Genomic DNA, 19,285 nt, shown 5'->3' on the forward strand with positions numbered 1-19,285 from the left:
TAACCAACCTGGAGTGGCCGGAAAGGCTCCGCTTCTCGAAGGACTTTTCCGGCGAGTACAAATCGGTCAGGACTTCGTTGCTAGTCGTGATGGCCCGGGCCCAGCACTCGTTGGGGCTCAGCTGTGGAGGGATGTTTGAGCTGGATCGAACCAGGTTCAAGTCACTGGTTAAGGCCACCTACAGCATGGTGATGTTTCTGTGGAATGTGAGGTATTCCAGGGGAAGTTATGGATTGAACTAATAGGTACGGAATCGTGTAATACCTCTGTCGGGAGTTAAAAAATGCCAAATACCAAATACCAAGTACCAAGTACCAAGTACCAAGTACCAAGTACCAAGTACCAAGTACCAAGTACCAAGTACCAAGTACCAAGTACCAAGTACCAAGTACCAAGTACCAAGTACCAAGTACCAAGTACCAAGTACCAAGTACCAAGTACCAAGTACCAATACAAATGTTTTATCAATTTACTAAATTTATTTTCTAAATACTGCTTCGCCGTAATTTTGGCCGCAATCTTGAATTTGAAAATTCTAAGTCACTTTAGAGTGGTTTAGGGGTCGTACATAAGCTCGATTATCAAAAATAAGATAGCAAAAAAAGATGATTATCCGAAGTAAATTTTTTTCAATGCCTTCGGATAATCAAGTCGGGACAGAACAAAGTTTTTCACAGATAATAACGAACAATTATGTTATTTCCACGTGACAAAAAGTGTAACCAGTTGAGGTGGCCGCTGTCGCACAGTATCATTATACAAATCACATACTATTTCTATTTTAAGCTTTATTTCAACTTTATTTCTCTGACAAAGACATTCATTAAATCATCTTTGTTTGTTGAACTCATTGTAAAAATAACAATTCAAACTAAAACTTTGTAGACATTTTTTTAATTCTTATGGACAAACCTGCACAAAGGATCTATTTTTATTTCAAACTAGATGTCTTTTTCAAACAGAACCTCAAGTTAGTTCAATTTCGGATTTTGGCTATAGTAGATCGTGTCTTCAATCTCAAATCTAAAATGACAATCAGAAATTTCTTGTTTAAAATCGCTCAAAAGCTCAAACTCCTAAAACAACAACCCGTTGAGGAGTTGTTCATGAACTACGTTTTCACCGTGTCTGGTGTGTGTTTGAACAGTGAAAATCGTTGGGCCAGAGTTGTTTGGAATGTTTTCAGAACTATCATGGCCATGCACTATCTACTGTTTGACGTTCGCTTCATGCAAATTCTTCGCAGCTGGTCCAGTTTCGAATCGGTGTTCCATGGATTCAATAACATCTTTGGTTGCACGATAATCTACTTCAGACTTCTGGTGATCTGGAATACTCAGAATGTGTACAGACGGGCAAGACAATTTGCTAGAAAGTGTGATTTTGAAGATTTGGACCCTCAACATGTCGAAATTCGAACTCGTGGTAGAAAAATAATTCGAGGATCAGTTTATTTTTTCATGACAAGCGTTACCGCACAAATATTATCAGCAACGTTGACAAGTCCAAACTACGCACCGATTGCATTCCCGATAAATTTGACCCTATTGAGTCCGGCCATGAAGCGGACAGTGCGAAAAATCTACGAATCCCTGCTGCTGGTGTATTCTCACCTGGGGAGTGTCAACTTCCTGGCAATCTTCATACCGATGATAGAGTTACTGTGTGAACTAAAGATCATAAGACACTCGTTCGCTGGAATATTTCAGAACAAACCCAGATATCCCTCCTCAAAATCTGCGCAAACCACCTTCTGGATCATGACCCAGTCTAGAATCAATCGTCTCGTCCAGCGGCATTCGGATATCATAGGAGAACTCAAATCGTTCGAAAAACTAACAAGGACATCATTTCTCATAATTTACTACACTGCCATGCTTTATGTCTCGATGACAATCATAGCCATCTTAAATGTACAATCGTTCAGCATGGCGACAATATTTCTGCTTGAAAACATTCTCCGGATGATCGTCGAGTGTTATGTGTTTTGTCATCTGGCAACACGGCTCAACGAAGCGGTTAGTGGCTTTTGCAGCTGATTTATCAATATTTTATTAAGATTCCCATTCCAGCATTCCCAAATTGCCGATAAGATCATGAACCTTGACTGGCCTGAAATGCTGCACTACTCGGAGGATTACCCGAAGGAATACAAATCCGTACGGACTTCACTACTTATCGTGACGATCAGAGCTCAGCACTCGCTGGGAATCAGCTGCGGTGGGATTTTCGAGATGAGTCAGGATAAGTTTGCCCTCTTGGTGCGAATGACGTACTCGGTGTTGATGTTTCTTTGGAAGTTTAAAGCACTTTAAATGCTATTTCGAAGTTACCTCATGTTCATGTCTAAAGGTTGATGACTTGAAGAAAACCACTGTTGGAACGTTCCAAGAAAAGGACAATTTATTAGTACGTGTATCTGATAGGTTGTTGTTCAGTTCGTAGAATTCATTCAACAACTTTTTCTATGTAATCACAAGTTTAAGCCGAAAGGTGTTTTCAAATCTCAAAAAAGCAGTCCAAGTAGTAGGATTTAGTAATTGTTCACTGGTGAATGATTTAACAAGTCAATTTTAACAGAAGAACCTTGCTAAAAACTTAACCAAAAATGGCCAAAAAGGAAACATTTCAAAGAGAAGAATACCTATTTATGAGATATGTGTTTATGATGTCCGGTGTTAGTTTGCAAAGTGACAATAAGTTTATTCGACACTTGTGGAATCTGTACAGATGCCTAATAGTAGTACACTTCATCATGATTCAATTACAGTTCGTTATGATACTTCAAAGGTTCGAAAACTTCGAGTCCGTTTTTAAGGGGTTGAACACCAGTCTTGGTAGCATGTTAATCCACGTCAGAAGTTTTACCACTTGGAAACATTAAAATGTATACTGCAAGGTTAGGCACCTGGAAAAGCTCTCAACAAATGATTCAGGAACTCAACAGATTAGAGTTCAAGCAAAAAGCTCAATTAATCGAATGCTGAATTTGTTCACGGCAAATGTGGCTTTTCAGACCATCGTTGCCATCATGACGAGTCCGGACTATGAACCACTGAAAATACCATTTGACATGAGCTATTTGAATCCATTGATTAAATCCGAATTGGAACGAATCTACGAATCACTACTGCTAGAGTATTCACATTTGGAAAGTGTTAATTTTCTCACAATTTACATCCCAATGGTAGAACTAACGTGCGAGCTCAAAGTAGTCAGCAAAGCCTTCAGCACGATTTTTCCGTGCAAATCTCAAGTCAAAAAATCAAAAGCATTCTGGATCAAGTCTCAAAACATAATCAAACGTAACGTCCAATACCACTCGCTCATCCTAAAGGAACTAAAATCGCTCGAAAAGCTTACTAAAATATCATTCTTCCTCGTGTACTACATGGCAATGTTTTTCACGGCAATGTCTGCTATCATAATTGTAAGCGTACAGTCCTTCAACATTTCAATGGTAATTATGCTGGTAAAAGTCTTCAACTTTATGGCTGAATGTTACGTGTTTTGCCATCTTGCGACCGAGATTGATCAAGTGGTAAGAATAAATCGCATGTTCTTAAAATTCATAAAGTTTATCAAGTTATTCTATAGAATGCAGAAACCTCCCAAGTGATTATGGATCTCGAATGGCCTGATAATTTGCTGCATTCTACTCAACTTTCCAAATCGTTGAGGACATCCATGTTGATCATCATGCAGCAAGCCCAGAAGCCACTTGCAATCAGCTGCGGAGGGTTCTTCGTGATGTCTAGAGACAAGTACACTGCTTTGGTGAGAAATGTGTTCTCTATGGCAACGTTTGTGTGGAATCTCAAGTATACTTACGATAAAACATCATATTCCTAAAAAACAATTTTAATTGATATTTAGTGCAATTTCCGTAAATTTGCAAATTCATATATTTTGATTGTGATATTTATTAAGTTTAAGAATAAAAATAAAATGCTAGTAATTCTAAAGTTTTCACAGTTTACAGCCATACCTTAACTTAATAAAAAAGATAAAAAAAATTCAGAAATAACTTTTTCCTCCATTTTTTTTTTCTTTCAAGGTCATGATTACATATACTTTTGATTAGACCCTTGCAGCTACTCAGATTTTGTAGATTATGAACTAGAGTAGACTTTTTTTTTATAAATATTTAAGCAGGTTTAAATCCTAGAATAAATTAGAATAAGGAAGACGTTGATGTTCTAAATATTCATGTTTAAAATTAAGATCAGTATAATTCAGTATAATATAGAATCATTCATGTAATTGAAGAGTGTGAAACCAAAGAAGTAAGCACATTTTATAAAACTGAGTTAAACATAACTTTAAAGAAAATTTTGTCCATAGTATTCTGTAAAAAAGTATATTAAAACACTACAGTTCATAATTAAATGCACTTTATTAAAGTTGTGCACTGCACTTGCACCATAATACAATACCTATTCGTTTATGAAAGAAATTTCTCCTATTGACTGATAATCTTGTGGTTTGAAGATTTTTTTAGCTAAAATATATTTAATATTTTACTACAAAATGTTTCCAGAACGTCTTTGTCAATATTTTGATTCATTTAACGTGAAGACTTCCATCATAGTCATGATTTTTCGTTCAAAGATATAAATTTTGCGTCGCTTTCAATATTTTGACAAAATTCCTTCAACAAGTTGTTTAGAATAGTGCCTCACACATGCTGATTCCTTTTGGTAACGTTTATCCCATTCCTTGTAAAGTTATGGAAATCGTCATTAATCAATGATTGCCAACTAGGACGTCAATGATTGTACCACAAAATTATATAAATTTTGAAACACAATTGCTTTAGATCAAAAATTCCTTCAGTGGCTTCAAGAAGCCAACAACCGGCACTTGCTGATTCATTTTGGTGCAGAAATTCGCTAAATTGATTTTAATAAAGAATATTTTACAGTGATGATCAATTTTCATCGAAAACGATCAACGGCTTCACCTTTAGTAAATTGCAAAATCTTATTTTTTCTCTTCTTTCAAAAGCAATACAAAATGTATATATTTTTCAATGGAAAAGATACATTACAAAATACACACATTGAAAAATTTCTCAAATTGCTGCTTTAAAACAAAACATTTGCCGACAATATAATATGGAGTTAATTACGTTTTTTTTTCATTTGAGCAATTTATTTAATATTTTGAAAAACTGTTAACTGTTAAAGAAAACAGTAAGTGCTGATCGACTGAAGTATAAAAATGATTGAAAAAAGAGTTGATAGATTTCTCAGCTGAAATTTATATATTTTAATTTAAGATACTATATCTACCTCAACAACCAGCTGCCCGAAAAACAATTACGTCAAAATTCAAACAAATGTTTTTGCTTTCTCTTCAAAACGTTTATGTAGAGCGTCTTATTTATCCGGGTTTTGAATTTCTCGGGAAACGGGAAACAATATTTTTGAAATCCCTGGAATTTCCGGGATTCCGGGATATTTGTTAATGCTTAAAATCATAGAATAAGTTGAAAGCTATCAACTGGCGATATTCTAAACTACAATCTGAACATAGACTGCATTTTAAAGACATGTTATGAGCATTTAAATTTAATGTGATTATGTATTATAAAGTGCATGTGTAACGGATTTTAAAAAACAACTAATCACAGTTTTTCGCGAATGTAATTCAGATGAAATAAGTTTCTCTTCATTTTTTTTCTTCGTTGAAAAATATTTCTAGAGTTTTTTTTTTTTTTTTTTGAAAAGGTCTTATAAATATACAAAACACAATAGCTTAAAAGCCCTTTTAAGGGTACACAGCTACCAAGGAAGTTGTCGTCTTCTTATTTAAAATTGGTTTAACTTACGGACTCAAGTCTTAAATAATTTGATTTTAAAAATTGACAAATTTTGTCGAGAAATTTGTGCAGCTTAGGGGATGAATAAAAAATTAAATCGATAGTTCACGTAGTTTTGAAGATACTTAAATGTCTGTAACAATAATCTGGGTGCAAAAGCTCTGGGTGATGTGCACGGTTGAAATAAACTCTCGATTTTTTTCTTGATGTTTTTGATAATGTCAGAAAAATAAACAAAAAAAGGAAACAAAGAAAATTTTATTTAATCAATGTTTAATTTAGTATAAGTATCGAATTCGATGATTTGTACAACAAATATTTTTCAAATTGCCTTTTATCTTCATTTAAGTTGGGGCCATTTGGGACTACAGTTTCAATAAGAGCAGGTTAATCACTATACCAATTTTGTTGTTCTGTTCCTATTTTATCATAATCAAAAATATCATAACATTGTGTTGAAAATATGGCTTCATCAGCTGACCCAATTCGGTACATTTGCCTTAATTCCATTAATATTTCGGTTCTTAAGAATAAATTTTAAGATTTTTTTGAATTGAAAAAAAGTTCCATACATCTAGGGTTTTTTTCTCAAAATTTATTTTCCCTAAAAGAGCACTTAGCTAGAAAAATCTAAACATGTACATGTTCCCTCCCTGTAAAGGCTTATGAATTGATCTCAGTTGAATGGTTCTTCAAATCTCTGAATTGCAAATGTAACATCCTGGAGCAGAACTGTTAAATTCTAATAAACACTAATTGAATTGAAAAAACAAAACAAAAATTCTACGTAAATGTTATACCCAATCTATTCAAAATTCAAAAAAAAAACGCTAGGCATTTTGCAAATTTGATAATACAACTTACATTTTTTAACGTTATTTTTGCTGATATAGGCCCAATACATTTGCCCAATTTTATTGCTTCAAAAGTTCTATTGATAAGGTGTCATCCATAAAGTATGTCAGGATCTAGGGGAGGGGGAGAGGGGGTCTGAGGAAGTGTGACCTTGCGTGTTACAAGAATAGGAAAAGCGTGACAAAGGGGGGAGGGGGATAAATTTTGACTGATTATAGCGTGACGTACTTTATGGATGTAGCCTTACTTAGTTTATAACTGTTTTACAGTTTTTTTCAACCAAATCATAATTTCTAGAACAAAATATTATAAATTTCGGGAAATTTAGACAAAATTTAAAAAAAAACCGGGATTCATGAATTCCCGATTTTGGAAAAATCTCAGGAATTTTATCCCAGGAAATCCCGGGATGGACGCATTAGTTTATATGAATAACAAAAAAACGATTAAAAAATCACCTTAATTTTGCATATATTTTGAAAATGTTGCACTTTATCATGTAATGTGTAAATAAATTTTCGATTTCAAACTTAATTTTGCATCTTGAATTATTATGACATTTTGTTTGATAATGTTTTAGACGTTATTTACAAATGTCCCATTTTTTCTTTAAAATCTTATTTCCGGAACCATTTTTTACATCATCTTTTATTCTGTAACCTAAAACTTTTCCAAAGACTCTAAATCGATCAGAAAAGGAGATTGCATGGGAAATGTTTCTGTTAAATATCAAAAAAAATATTATTTGTAAACCACGATAAAAAAAATAATTTTGAGAATAACCAACTGAGGTGATAATTATTTGAGAAAGTTTTTTGCATGAATATAATTTTGATGCGGAAAAATATCGAAAACAAAAACAAAAAGCACAAGTTCTACCTAGCTCCGAGAACTTCCAGAACCGGTATCCGGAACATCCGGTCTTAGTTCTACGTGACCGGAAGTTGATCTGTGTGACTCAGAAGTGTTAAAAGAGCAAAATTGGTTGAAATTTATGGGTTTTCCAATTTTTTACAATAGATTATCCTCGATTTTTGACTCAGAGACAGCTAGTTTTGCCTCCCCTTAAAGGGGGGAGGGGTCAGGGGGGATGGGTCAACTCTTAAAAGATGGCGCAACTAATCCCCTTGATTTTGCAACTTGAAGCACTCAAATCGGTTGAAAACTGGCTGAGCTACATCGATTTTACTAAACACAAAACGTCCCGGGTCTTTACGGGTTAAGATAGTCGAAGAAACCATTTGGTTCCCCCTCGTCTTATCGTTTCCACTACTACAACCCAGGTGTCGCCACTTTTATGAGAAAGTTGTTTCCCCCTTGCGGAATTCACTTAAACTTTTGTTCAAAACAAAAACAAATCAATCTCATTACAAGTTTGTTCGTGAGTGGTTTAGCCGGCAAATCGATTTTAAATTAATTGCCTGATAAAAGCAGAAACGATGATAACCGCCTGGAAACACCCGGTTTAAGTTGATTACGTCCAAGCGACGTTTTCTAGTCACCACAGTGCCTTTCATCGAAGATGAACGTCCTGCTGCTACTCCTCGCATCACTCCTTTTCGCACTCCTCAAATGGATCTACTCGCACTTTCAGTCCCGGTACCAGTTCTGGAAGGACCGGAACGTACCCTATCTGGAACCCCGCTTCCCGGTGGGCAACGTCGGCGACACGCTCAAGCCGACGATCCACTTTGCCCACATCATGGACACGCTGTACAAGCAGCTCACCAAGCTGGGCGACGACTACGCCGGTATTTACTTCTTCCGCGATCCGGTGCTGGTGGTACTGTCGCCGGAGTTTGCCAAAACGGTGCTTGTGAAGGACTTTAACTACTTTGTGGACCGCGGAGTGTACAGCAACGAGCGGGACGATCCGCTGTCGGCTAACCTGTTCTTCATGGAGGGACACCAGTGGCGCAAGTTGAGGGCGAAGCTGACGCCGACGTTCACCTCGGGCAGGTTAAAGGCCATGTTTCATACGATACTGGCGGTGGGCGAGCAGTTTGATCGGTTTTTGGGGGGCTATGTGGCCGGGGTGAATGAGGTGGAGGTTAAGGACTTGCTGGCGAGGTTCACGACGGATGTGATTGGATCGTGTGCGTTTGGGATTGATTGTAACAGCTTGGAGAATCCCAAGTCCGAGTTCCGGGAGATGGGTAAGAGGATGATTAACTTTCCAAAGTTGAAGGCGTTGAAGGTGTTTTTTGCGATGATGTTCCGGGACACGGCGAGGAAGTTGGGAATAAGGTTCAATGACGAGGATGTGTCGGAGTTTTTCTTTTCGGTTGTTCGGGATACGATCAAGTATCGGGAGGAGAACAATGTGCAGAGGAAGGATTTTATGCAGCTGCTGATTGAACTGAAGAACAAGGGATACATGGATGAGGAGGTAGATGGAGCTGCGGAAGAGATGTCCGGACAGCGGTTGGAGAAGTTGACCTTTGAAGAGATTGCAGCTCAAGCGTTCGTGTTCTTCTTTGCTGGCTTTGAAACTTCTGCTACGACCATGACGTTTGCGCTGCATTTGCTTGCTACGCATCCAGACGTTCAGGAGAAGGGAAGAAGTTGTGTCCTAGATGTATTGAGCAGACATGACAACAAGTTTAGCTACGAAGCCATCATGGAGATGACCTATCTGGATTGGATCATCAATGGTGAGGTGATGTGCTAAGATTCTGTAAAAATCTAACAAGCAACTCTTTACAGAAACCCTTCGTATCTACCCACCAGTAGCAACGCTGCACAGGATGACCACAAAACCATACAAGCTACCGAATGGATCCATCATCCCGAAAGGAACCGGACTTTGCATCCCAAATCTAGCCATCCAGCGTGACCCACAACACTTCCCAGACCCTCTAAAATTCCGTCCGGAGCGCTTCTCCGAGGAAGAAAAGTCAACCCGTCACCCGTTCAGCTACCTTCCGTTCGGCGAAGGTCCCCGAATCTGCATTGGGATGCGGTTTGGCCTGCTCCAGACGCGGATGGGACTGGCGCTGCTGCTGAAGAGTTACCGATTCAGTCTGTGCTCGAGGTCACCCGTTCCGCTGGTGATCGACCCGGTGAATTTGATTCACGGACCAGCCGGGGACGTTTGGTTGGGCATTGAGAAGGTTCAGTAGATTAAAGGTTGGCACAAAGTGCGCTTAAGCATCACAAGATTTGGTCAATGAGTTACCAGTGAATCAAAATAAAGGAGCTTTAAGAGTACCGGCATGAATGAACCAGTTCATGAATCATGTTTTGTTTGTAAATAAAGAAGGCCTTGCCCCAACCTTGACTGCACGTGGTTGTGTGACCCGTGCAGAGCACGCACACGTTCAGCGTTCGATATGGTTACATAATTTTATTGCTGTGTTCGTTCTGACCGGATTCAACAGTGTGTTGATTCAATCTTCGCGAGAAATCCTCTTTGTAATGAGGACAGCAGTAGTTGAGTTCTCGACAGTCATCTAAGCGGTGTTCGCTTCAATTCAGCGAAAAGCTGAGCCACTGTGTAATTATTTGCTCTGGAAATGTCCGATATCCACTATCTTGGCTCGTTCAACTAGATAACTCGTTAGTCTCGTACCAACAGTCCCCTCGGCAAGATGTGGATCTACCTGCTGATAACGGTTATCACGCTCTCGATTTGGTTCGTGCGACGAAAGTACTCCTTCTGGAAGCGCCACAATGTCCCCTTTATCGAGCCGCGGTTCCCGTTCGGCAACATCCAGGCCGTCGGACGGCGCGTCCACTCGTCCCAGCTGATGACCCGCTTCTACACGCAAACGAAGGGCAAGCATCCGTTCGTCGGGATCTTCTTCTTCACCAATCCGGTCGCGCTGGCGCTCGATCTGGAGTTTGTCAAGTCCGTACTGGTGCGTGACTTTGCGTACTTCCACGACCGTGGAGTGTACTTCAACGAGAAGGACGACCCAATCTCCGGACACCTGTTCAACATCGAAGGAACGCGATGGACGAACCTGCGGAAGAAGCTAATTCCGACCTTCTCCTCCGGCAAGATGAAGATGATGTGTCCAACTATCGTGACCGTGGCGGATCGCTTCCGCGAGTGCATCCAGAAGCACATCAGCGAAGAGTCCGAGGTGGAGATGAAGGACCTGCTGGCACGGTTCACCACCGACGTCATCGGAACGTGCGCCTTCGGCATCGACTGCAACAGCTTGAACGACCCGGACGTGGAGTTCCGCAAGATGGGCAAAAAAGTGTTTGAGCTACCGCCGAGGAGGATGCTAAAGTTCTTCTTCATGGCGACGTTCAAGGAGTTGGCGCGCAAGTTCCACATCAAGGGCACTGCCGAAGACGTGTCGGAGTTCTTTTTCAAGGTCGTTCGCGAAACTATCGAGTATCGAGAGCGCAACAATGTGCAGCGAAACGACTTCATGAACCTGTTGATTCAGCTCAAAGATAACGGCGAGCTGGACGGGTCGGATGAGAGTGTTGGTAGTTTGAGCTTCAATGAAGTGGTGGCGCAGGCGTTCGTGTTTTTCCTCGGGGGTTTCGAGACTTCGAGTACGACGATGTCGTACTGTTTGTACGAGCTGTCGCTGAACACGGAGATTCAGGAAAGGGCAAGACAGTGCGTGAGGGATGCTGTGAAGAAGCATGGAGGGTTGAACTACGAAGCAGCTATAGACATGGACTACATCGAGCAGTGTATCAACGGTAAGATCTGCTTCAAGTTTCAAAACAAAATTCAACGCCTAATTCACTCTCCGTAGAATCACTCCGCAAGTACCCCCCAGGGGCCAACCTGATCCGCAGCGTCACCAAGGACTACGCCGTCCCCGACTCCGACCTCGTCTTCCACAAGGGCATGAACGTGATGATCCCGGTCTACGCCATCCACCACGATCCGGAGTACTGGCCCGACCCGGAACAGTTCAACCCGGACCGGTTCGCCCCGGAGGAAACGGCCAAACGCAGACCGTTCACGTTCATGCCGTTCGGAGAGGGGCCGAGGATCTGCATCGCGGCGCGGTTCGGAATTCTCGAGACGAAGATTGGCCTGGCGACCCTGCTGATGAACTTTAGGTTTTCACGGTGCTCCAAGTCGGTGGTGCCGCTGGTGATTTCGCCGCGGCATGCGGTGCTGACGCCGGAGGGTGGGCTTTGGTTGAAGGTCGAGAAGTTGGGGGAATGATGTGATAAATCAGTGATTTTATTAGGAGAAATTGTAACCTTATTTTAAACTTAAATGGAATAAAACACCGAAGTTTTTATTTTTTCTAAATTCGAAAACAACATGATTTCAAAATTTATTTTTGGAGTTTTCATTTGTAATTTTCATTTCATCTAAATTGAAAGATTTTAACCTTTTTAATGAAATAAATAAATAAATTAGGAAATAAGTAATTATTCTGTGGATGCAAGTGTAGACAAGCTCGACTTCATTGGAATATTTCGACGCCGTCGTGCTACCTTGTCGTATGTCGATTTTTGACGTTCCGAGATAAACGCATTTCCAAAGATTTTTTTGAAATGGTCCTATAAACTATTGTCTTCATATGTTTATAGGACCTATTCAAAAAAAACTCTAGATTTAAATGTTTGGCATGAAATAAACAAAAACGAGAGCATGCAATGTAAACAATAACAAACACGTTTTGTTTGGTTGACCATTCTGTGCATTGTTCCGAAGTTTGGTTGAATTTGGTTACCGGAGTCCCGAAATAAAATTGAAAATGTTTACGGTAGTCAAGCTCGTATCTATGTCAAACGCGTTCTGACCTGAAATCCCTTTGGCCAATTGTCGCACTTACATCAATTTTTAGGCTGTGTCAAGATAGCACGACAAGATTGAAACTTCTTCTATATGAAAGGTGACAAAAATGCACGGAGTTTTTTCGGTTTTTATTGAATATCTCAGGGTTGAAATCGAATTTTGGGTATCTGTGAAAGTCAAAAGGTGAGGCATTGTGAGCTGCACAAAATGGCGTTCTTAACTATTTTTTTCCAAAATGCACGTACGATAAGTTAGCACGACAGCGACGATTTGAAAATATTGTGATCTGTTGAATGGGATGTTTTGAGAAGTCCGAAAGCGAATTGAACTCACTCCAGCTCACTCTCTTTTCAAATTTCTCTCGTGAGGGACTTTATCTGAGAAAAGTTAGAGTAAGCAAGAATGAATATTAATATTCGCGTTATTTACAAACCAACCACCATTCAGTTGTCGAACGTGCGACTGTGAACATTCCTTCGAGTGATTTGAAATTGCCGGCTTCGACTGGGACGCAAGGTGAGATAAGTGAGTTGTTATTTTTCCAATTCGAGCAATATGTATTGTGTATTGATACCAAAAACCCTGATAAGGGGAAAATTGAATGTCATCCAAAAAAATGCACAAACGAGAAAAAATTTAAAAGTCATTGAATAAGATTCTAATCTCAGATGACACATCTCAGCTAAAAATAACTCAAGACACAATTGATTGATGCCTCGAATTTGCGTTCCAGACTATGATCTACCTCGCCCTCATAGCGGTAGCGACGCTGCTGGTGCTGTTCGTCCGCCAGCGCTACAACTACTGGAAGGTGCGTGGCGTGCCGTACCTGGATCCAGTGTTCCCAGCTGGGAACGTGTGGGGACTCGGAACGCGTCTTCACCTGTCCGAGGTGCTTCAAAAGTGCTACGAAAAACTCAAGGGAAAGGGTCCCTTCGGTGGGGTGTTCTTCTTCTTAGGACCAACAGTGCTTGCCACCGATTTGGACTTTATCAAAACGATTCTGGTGAAGGATTTCCAGTACTTTCACGATCGATCGTTTTACTATAACGAAAAGGACGACCCGTTGACGGGACATCTGTTCACGATCGAGGGGCAGCGGTGGAAGAATTTGCGCGCCAAGTTGACTCCAACGTTCACCTCTGGAAAGATGAAGCTGATGTTTCCGATCGTGGCGGATGTCGCAGCGGAGTTGAAAAAGTGTCTGGTTACGGAAAAAGATGAAGGTGGTGAGGTTGAGCTGAAGGATGTTCTCGCCCGATACACGACGGACGTCATTGGAAAGTGTGCCTTTGGGTTGGACTGCAACAGTTTGGAAAATCCTAACGCAGAGTTTCGAGAAATGGGTCGAAAGATCTTCACGACTACACCGCTTTCCATTATTAAGCTGTTTTTCGTCCAGCAGATAAAGCCCTTGGCTAGGAAACTTGGAGTTACCGTGTTAAACCAAGAAGTTACCAAATACTTCCTGAAGGCCGTGAAGGATACCGTTGAGTATCGTGAAAGCAACAATGTCGAACGAAATGACTTTATGAACTTGCTGATCAAGCTGAAGAATGCAGAACCCGTTGATGAAGGATCGTCACGATCCATGGAGAAACTATCCCTCAATGAGATATCAGCTCAAGCGTTTGTATTTTTCTTCGCTGGATTCGAGACGTCCTCAACCCTTATGTCATTCTGCTTGTACGAGCTAGCGATGAACCAAGAACTTCAAGATCGCGCCAGACAAAACGTACGTTATGCTCTGAACCAGCACGGATCGTTGACGTACGAAGCGATTCATGACATGAAATACCTGGAAAATTGCATCTTCGGTACGACTTAAATCAACACTCCATTTCAACTCCTAAACCACCCTCCCTTTCAGAAACCCTCCGAATCTACCCACCGGCATCAATTCTCTTCCGCATCGCCACCCAAGACTACCGCGTCCCGGACACCGACTTCACAATCGAAAAGGGAACCGCCACCAACATTACAGTGCTAGCGATCCACCGTGATCCGGAGATCTACCCGGACCCGATGAAATTCGACCCGGAGCGGTTCAACCCGGACCAGGTGGCCAAACGGCACCCGTTTGCGTTTCTCCCGTTCGGGGAGGGTCCACGTGTTTGCATTGGGATGCGCTTTGCGCTGATGCAAACCCGAGTGGGGCTGGCAACACTGCTGCAGAACTTCCGCTTTACGGTGTCGCCGCGGACGAGGATTCCGGCGAAAATTAATCCCGCCAGTGGGATTATTATGGCTGAGGGAGGGTTGTACTTGCAGGTGGATCGAATTGGTAATTGATCAAATGAGATTAAATGATGAAAATCGGATTGATTTTTCCGCTGATTTTTGTCTGTCAAAAGCAAACTTAATTGGCATGATATATTCAGTTATACTTTATAAATGAAAACTTAATAGATTTCCTTTGTTTATATTCTAAAAATAAGAAAAAAAAACCTTGGAGGAAATGAGTTAATATAGCTTTGGCTGAAATCAGCAAAGAGAAACGAAAATTTTTCATTTAGAATGTGCATTTTTTAAGGGGTTACATACATGTTAGAAATCACAAAATTACATATTACAGAAAATTTATCGAATCCACTGAAAAAATGATTATCAATCACTCCTGGAAGTTTCATGAAGATATTTCATGATTAACTGAGTAAGAGATGATTTTAGCTCAAAGTTTTGCCACGCGCAAAGCGGACTGTTTAACTTTTTGAGCGCTTTTCTCTAAACTCCGAGTTGATTTACGGGTGCCACGATATCTCAAGATTTGATCGACAAAATTGGCTGAAATTTGGGGCGAAGACACTCAAGACATATCCCGTGTGCATGACGAAACTCGACTTTGAAGTTTTGTTTTAAAAAACAAAAATCAAAAACTGTCAATTTTTGTATGAAAAACATAAAAATATATTTATCTTTTTAAAAAAATAAACTTTTTGAAAATCGGCATTCGTCATGCACACGGGACCTGTTAAACAAGTCTCCACTAAAATTTTGAGCCGATTTGGCCATAGCATTGAGATATCGTGGCAACCGTTTTTTGAAACTTCTAACCTCAAATAGCTATATCTCGGCAATCATACAACCAAATGTTATCAAATATGTTTTGTTAACAGATGAAAATGTTTTTTTTAATACACTGTGAACAGATTTAAAAAAAAATAATGTGTGCTCATACCAACCTCTGATTTTTTTGCCGATTCACATGTATGTTTCCCCTTTATGCATTTTTTATATGTGTCCAGAATTATTTCTTCTTAATTTTCATTTTTTCTGGTATTCTCTATGCAAAGTCAAGCCATTGTGCATCAGTTGTTTTTGTTCAAATACAAAATTCAAAAATCTGTATCTTGAGAAGGGATTTCTGATCGATTTAGTGTTTTTGACAAAGTTAAAGAATATGGGTCATTCCTTCCCAAGTGACCACGCGTCCAACATCGACCTTCACCAAATCTGCTCATATTTGGCATGGGGGTTGTTTTTGCTCCAAAAACAAAGAATCCCAAGTTTGGTGACATTTGGTCCAACCCCGCGCCCGTGGCACCCCCCTCTTTTTCTGTGATTTTTGAAAAACCTCATTTTTGAAATGCATTTTTCTAAGAGAAAAGTTTACAAAAAGTCAACTTTTGGGTATGTAAATTTGAAGATTTTTTGACGTAGAATCGAATGGCGTACTCAAAATTTACGTACAGTGTTGCCAGATATGAAAATTTTGCGATTTAAGTTTTAAAATGCATTTTTAACCCTTTGTACGAGCACTTACGGGAAAACTGACAATTGCAATCGATTGCTGAGAATTTTTTACATTAAATTCAATCAAAAACTCAGGGTAAATTGGATATTTCTTGAGATATCACATTTTTAAGTTGGAAAGCCCTGTATTGCACAGCAAATGTTTTACTTAACCATCAATTTTCAACAGTACATTGCGTTAGAGCATAGTAGGCCTTGAAATTTGAAGATTTTTTAAAATTTCGTAGCGGAAGTAAGTGAATGTGAAATTAAATGAAATTGAATTCATGTATGTAGCTAACCTGTAAATATGACCTCAATTGGTTAAGGTTTAGCGGGTCCTTTTTTTTGTAACTTCAATCTATTTAGTATGAGGAATTTTCACTTTTTACATCTTCTTCGACAAAGTTTCCCAAAACGCTATCAAAGTTTCTTAAAGATTTTCCGGGGAATAACTTTGTATAGAACATCGCAAAGCGCTAGGAATGGATCCCTGAAAGATACAGGTTAATTTTTTGGGCATGTTTTTAAATTTTGCCAAAAATTCTCCAAAAATTCATCAGGTCAAAATTTGACTCACTAATTCAGGTTTAAAACCTTAACCAAATGACCTCATATTTACAGGATAGCTTCTGAGGCCATAATACTTGGCAATTCCGGTTGATGCGCTCAAAATTAAATCTTTTGTCATTTTCATTTATCCGTGAACCACGCCAAGTCTTGCCAAGACGGGGGTTCAAATACATACATACAATACATACATACATACAGACATGAATTCAATTTCATTTAATTTCACATTCACTTACTTCCGCTACGAAATTTTAAAAAATCTTCAAATTTCAAGGCCTACTATGCTCTAACGCAATGTACTGTTGAAAATTGATGGTTAAGTAAAACATTTGCTGTGCAATACAGGGCTTTCCAACTTAAAAATGTGATATCTCAAGAAATATCCAATTTACCCTGAGTTTTTGATTGAATTTAATGTAAAAAATTCTCAGCAATCGATTGCAATTGTCAGTTTTCCCGTAAGTGCTCGTCCAAAGGGTTAAAAATGCATTTTAAAACTTAAATCGCAAAATTTTCATATCTGGCAACACTGTACGTAAATTTTGAGTACGCCAACCGATTCTACGTCAAAAAATCTTCAAATTTGCATACCCAAAAGTTGACTTTTTGAAAACTTTTCTCTTAGAAAAATGCATTTCAAAAATGAGGTTTTTCAAAAATCACAGAAAAAGAGGGGGGTGCCACGGGCGCGGGGGTGGACCAAATGTCACCAAACTTGGGATTCTTTGTTTTTGGGGCAAAAACAACCCCCATGCCAAATATGAGCAGATTTGGTGAAGGTCGATGTTGGACGCGTGGTCACTTGGGAAGGAATGACCCATAAACATATGAAAGACAATGGCTTATAGGATCTTTTCTTCTTTTTGTCTGCCTGTGTGGATTTGTTTTTGCCCACCTTGACTAGAGCTGAGGGACAAAAACTTAAAGAAAATTACCGGCCTTAAAATCGCCAAAATATTTATAATTTCATGCCATTCAATCATATTTAAAAAAAATTGCGGGATTTATTTGAATCAAATTTTAAAATTATTATATTTCAATGTTTACAAATGGTTTGAAAGCACTTTTTTCTTAAAATGCACTTTTCTTTCCTTTTTTTAAATAAATAAAATAACTCAAAACATAAGCCAAATAAAATAAATTAAAGAATAACAAAGAACCACCTTTTTGGTGTGTTATTCTAGTTCTACAAGAAATTTAAAGTAAATATCATGAAAAAAGGTTTACACCTTCCAAAAAATAAAAAAATTAAACTTTGTTGGACAAAAAATATTTAAAAAACTGCAATTGCTTAAGTTTAAAAGAATGCTAAATTTCTCTTAAAATTGATGACCATATTGTTACGTAATTTTTCAAAAGAACTGTTTACGTTTGGAAGGATGTAATAACCAAATTAAATTATTGTTTCATGCGCCATTCTTAAATCAGTAAATTGCCAGTTTTGGAATAAATGCAAAAAACTTAAAACTAACTCTAAACAGGATTTTGCAAGGTTGGTTCACAGTTCTTTTTACAGAATTGTCATTGAAATACTCTTTTTTTTCTACTCATTTTCATCAAGTTGTTTTTTTATATCTGCACAGTGTGATTTCCAAAAACGTACCATGGGATTTAAACACTTTGTTCGTGGTTCCCATTTTCATGAACGCTTGTTCACGATTTTGGGAGCTCTTTTTTCTCCGTGTGTATTTTACAAAACGGCCTGCGTAAAACTACTTTTGGTGCAATATTCCCATAAAGAAACATGTGCACTGCATAAAAAAGTTGCTAATAAATACTTAAAATAAGTGTCAGTACACAGCAGAGACCGGTCCGTGGCTTAATGGCTACGGCTCCCGCCTCATAAGCGGAAGGTTCCAGGTTCGATTCCCGACCGGTCTCCTTGAAATTATTCGACTATAATTGAACATTAAATATGAACAAAAAACGCATGGAATCAGGTGGGATTCGAACTCACACCTTTGGATTGGTAGTCAGATGCTCTAGCCACTCGGCCACCGGGGGGTTGACACCCCTTGAGTGAATTAATCCGTAGTGGTGAAATAATGTCACAAGGTCATTTTACTATATAATACAACAATCCCTTTCCCAACGATTCCCCTACACACACTACACACCATATTCTATAAATAACTCGAAGTGGTTGGTACGGTATGTCCTCACTTCTTCTTCTTCCCCTGATGATTCCATGAAATGTGGGTTCCGTTCATACCCAAGTAGCATTTAGCAACATGATAAATTTGACTAAGTCCAGTTTTTGTTTTGTTTTGCTGTAGACACATAAAAATGACATTTTGGCAACAATACGTTGTAATGTTGCAAACGTTTCGAATTGAAAACAACTTTGCAACAATCCATTTCGTTTTGTAATCGAAACATATTGAAAACTTATTGGTTTCATTGTTGCAACATGTGACTTAGCCCGATTTGTGTGCTTAGAATAATATTGAAATCAAAAATCCTTAGATACAGTTCAGCCCAACCATTAGCCCTTTCATCAATTCATCCGTGGCTCAGTGGTAGAAGCAAGGTGTGAAGATCTGAAGGTACCAGTCCAGAATCCCGACAGGGGT

The 19,285-nt window shown here is 39.1% G+C and overlaps 5 protein-coding genes across 7 annotated transcripts; all 5 read left to right on the forward strand.

Moving 5' to 3' along the window:
- Positions 1 to 1,305: 1,305 nt before the first annotated feature.
- LOC128093149 (uncharacterized) lies at positions 1,306 to 2,039 on the forward strand. The gene has a single exon (XM_052708996.1). The coding sequence runs from the start codon at positions 1,461 to 1,463 to the stop codon at positions 2,037 to 2,039; it is 579 nt and encodes a 192-aa protein (XP_052564956.1). The 5' UTR covers positions 1,306 to 1,460.
- Positions 2,040 to 2,096: 57 nt separating this feature from the next.
- On the forward strand, positions 2,097 to 2,410 carry LOC120417723 (uncharacterized). Its single transcript, XM_039579874.2, has one exon. The coding sequence runs from the start codon at positions 2,097 to 2,099 to the stop codon at positions 2,313 to 2,315; it is 219 nt and encodes a 72-aa protein (XP_039435808.2). The 3' UTR covers positions 2,316 to 2,410.
- A 5,626-nt stretch (positions 2,411 to 8,036) lies between these two features.
- On the forward strand, positions 8,037 to 9,903 carry LOC120417751 (cytochrome P450 6a8-like). The gene is made up of 2 exons (XM_039579909.2): positions 8,037 to 9,333; positions 9,386 to 9,903. The coding sequence occupies exons 1-2, from the start codon at positions 8,202 to 8,204 to the stop codon at positions 9,799 to 9,801; spliced, it is 1,548 nt and encodes a 515-aa protein (XP_039435843.1). The 5' UTR covers positions 8,037 to 8,201; the 3' UTR covers positions 9,802 to 9,903.
- Positions 9,904 to 10,120: 217 nt separating this feature from the next.
- LOC120417737 (cytochrome P450 6A1-like) lies at positions 10,121 to 11,904 on the forward strand. The gene is made up of 2 exons (XM_039579895.2): positions 10,121 to 11,347; positions 11,404 to 11,904. The coding sequence occupies exons 1-2, from the start codon at positions 10,270 to 10,272 to the stop codon at positions 11,823 to 11,825; spliced, it is 1,500 nt and encodes a 499-aa protein (XP_039435829.1). The 5' UTR covers positions 10,121 to 10,269; the 3' UTR covers positions 11,826 to 11,904.
- Positions 11,905 to 12,020: 116 nt separating this feature from the next.
- LOC120417719 (probable cytochrome P450 6a14) lies at positions 12,021 to 14,817 on the forward strand. 3 transcript variants are annotated; one of them, XM_052707531.1, is made up of 4 exons: positions 12,021 to 12,590; positions 12,855 to 12,932; positions 13,141 to 14,224; positions 14,278 to 14,817. In XM_052707531.1, the coding sequence occupies exons 3-4, from the start codon at positions 13,144 to 13,146 to the stop codon at positions 14,697 to 14,699; spliced, it is 1,503 nt and encodes a 500-aa protein (XP_052563491.1). In that variant the 5' UTR covers positions 12,021 to 12,590; positions 12,855 to 12,932; positions 13,141 to 13,143; the 3' UTR covers positions 14,700 to 14,817. The 3 variants fall into 3 exon arrangements, with proteins under 3 accessions (XP_052563491.1, XP_052563492.1, XP_039435803.2); XM_052707532.1 differs by having other exon boundaries at positions 12,855 to 12,923; XM_039579869.2 differs by lacking the exon at positions 12,021 to 12,590 and having other exon boundaries at positions 12,781 to 12,932.
- The last annotated feature ends 4,468 nt before the right edge of the window (positions 14,818 to 19,285 follow it).

This window comes from Culex pipiens, chromosome 2 (assembly GCF_016801865.2).
Source record: "Culex pipiens pallens isolate TS chromosome 2, TS_CPP_V2, whole genome shotgun sequence".
Taxonomy (NCBI): domain Eukaryota; kingdom Metazoa; phylum Arthropoda; class Insecta; order Diptera; family Culicidae; genus Culex; species Culex pipiens.

Excerpts from the sequence above, each read along its gene's own strand:
- LOC128093149 (XM_052708996.1), top strand. The coding sequence starts at position 1,461 with ATGACAAGCGTTACCGCACAAATATTATCAGCAACGTTGACAAGTCCA.
- LOC120417723 (XM_039579874.2), top strand. The coding sequence starts at position 2,097 with ATGAACCTTGACTGGCCTGAAATGCTGCACTACTCGGAGGATTACCCG.
- LOC120417751 (XM_039579909.2), top strand. The coding sequence starts at position 8,202 with ATGAACGTCCTGCTGCTACTCCTCGCATCACTCCTTTTCGCACTCCTC. Across the intron at positions 9,334-9,385 it reads TCTGGATTGGATCATCAATG|AAACCCTTCGTATCTACCCA; the intron begins GTGAGGTGATGT and ends AACTCTTTACAG.
- LOC120417737 (XM_039579895.2), top strand. The coding sequence starts at position 10,270 with ATGTGGATCTACCTGCTGATAACGGTTATCACGCTCTCGATTTGGTTC. Across the intron at positions 11,348-11,403 it reads CATCGAGCAGTGTATCAACG|AATCACTCCGCAAGTACCCC; the intron begins GTAAGATCTGCT and ends CACTCTCCGTAG.
- LOC120417719 (XM_052707531.1), top strand. The coding sequence starts at position 13,144 with ATGATCTACCTCGCCCTCATAGCGGTAGCGACGCTGCTGGTGCTGTTC. Across the intron at positions 14,225-14,277 it reads CCTGGAAAATTGCATCTTCG|AAACCCTCCGAATCTACCCA; the intron begins GTACGACTTAAA and ends CCTCCCTTTCAG.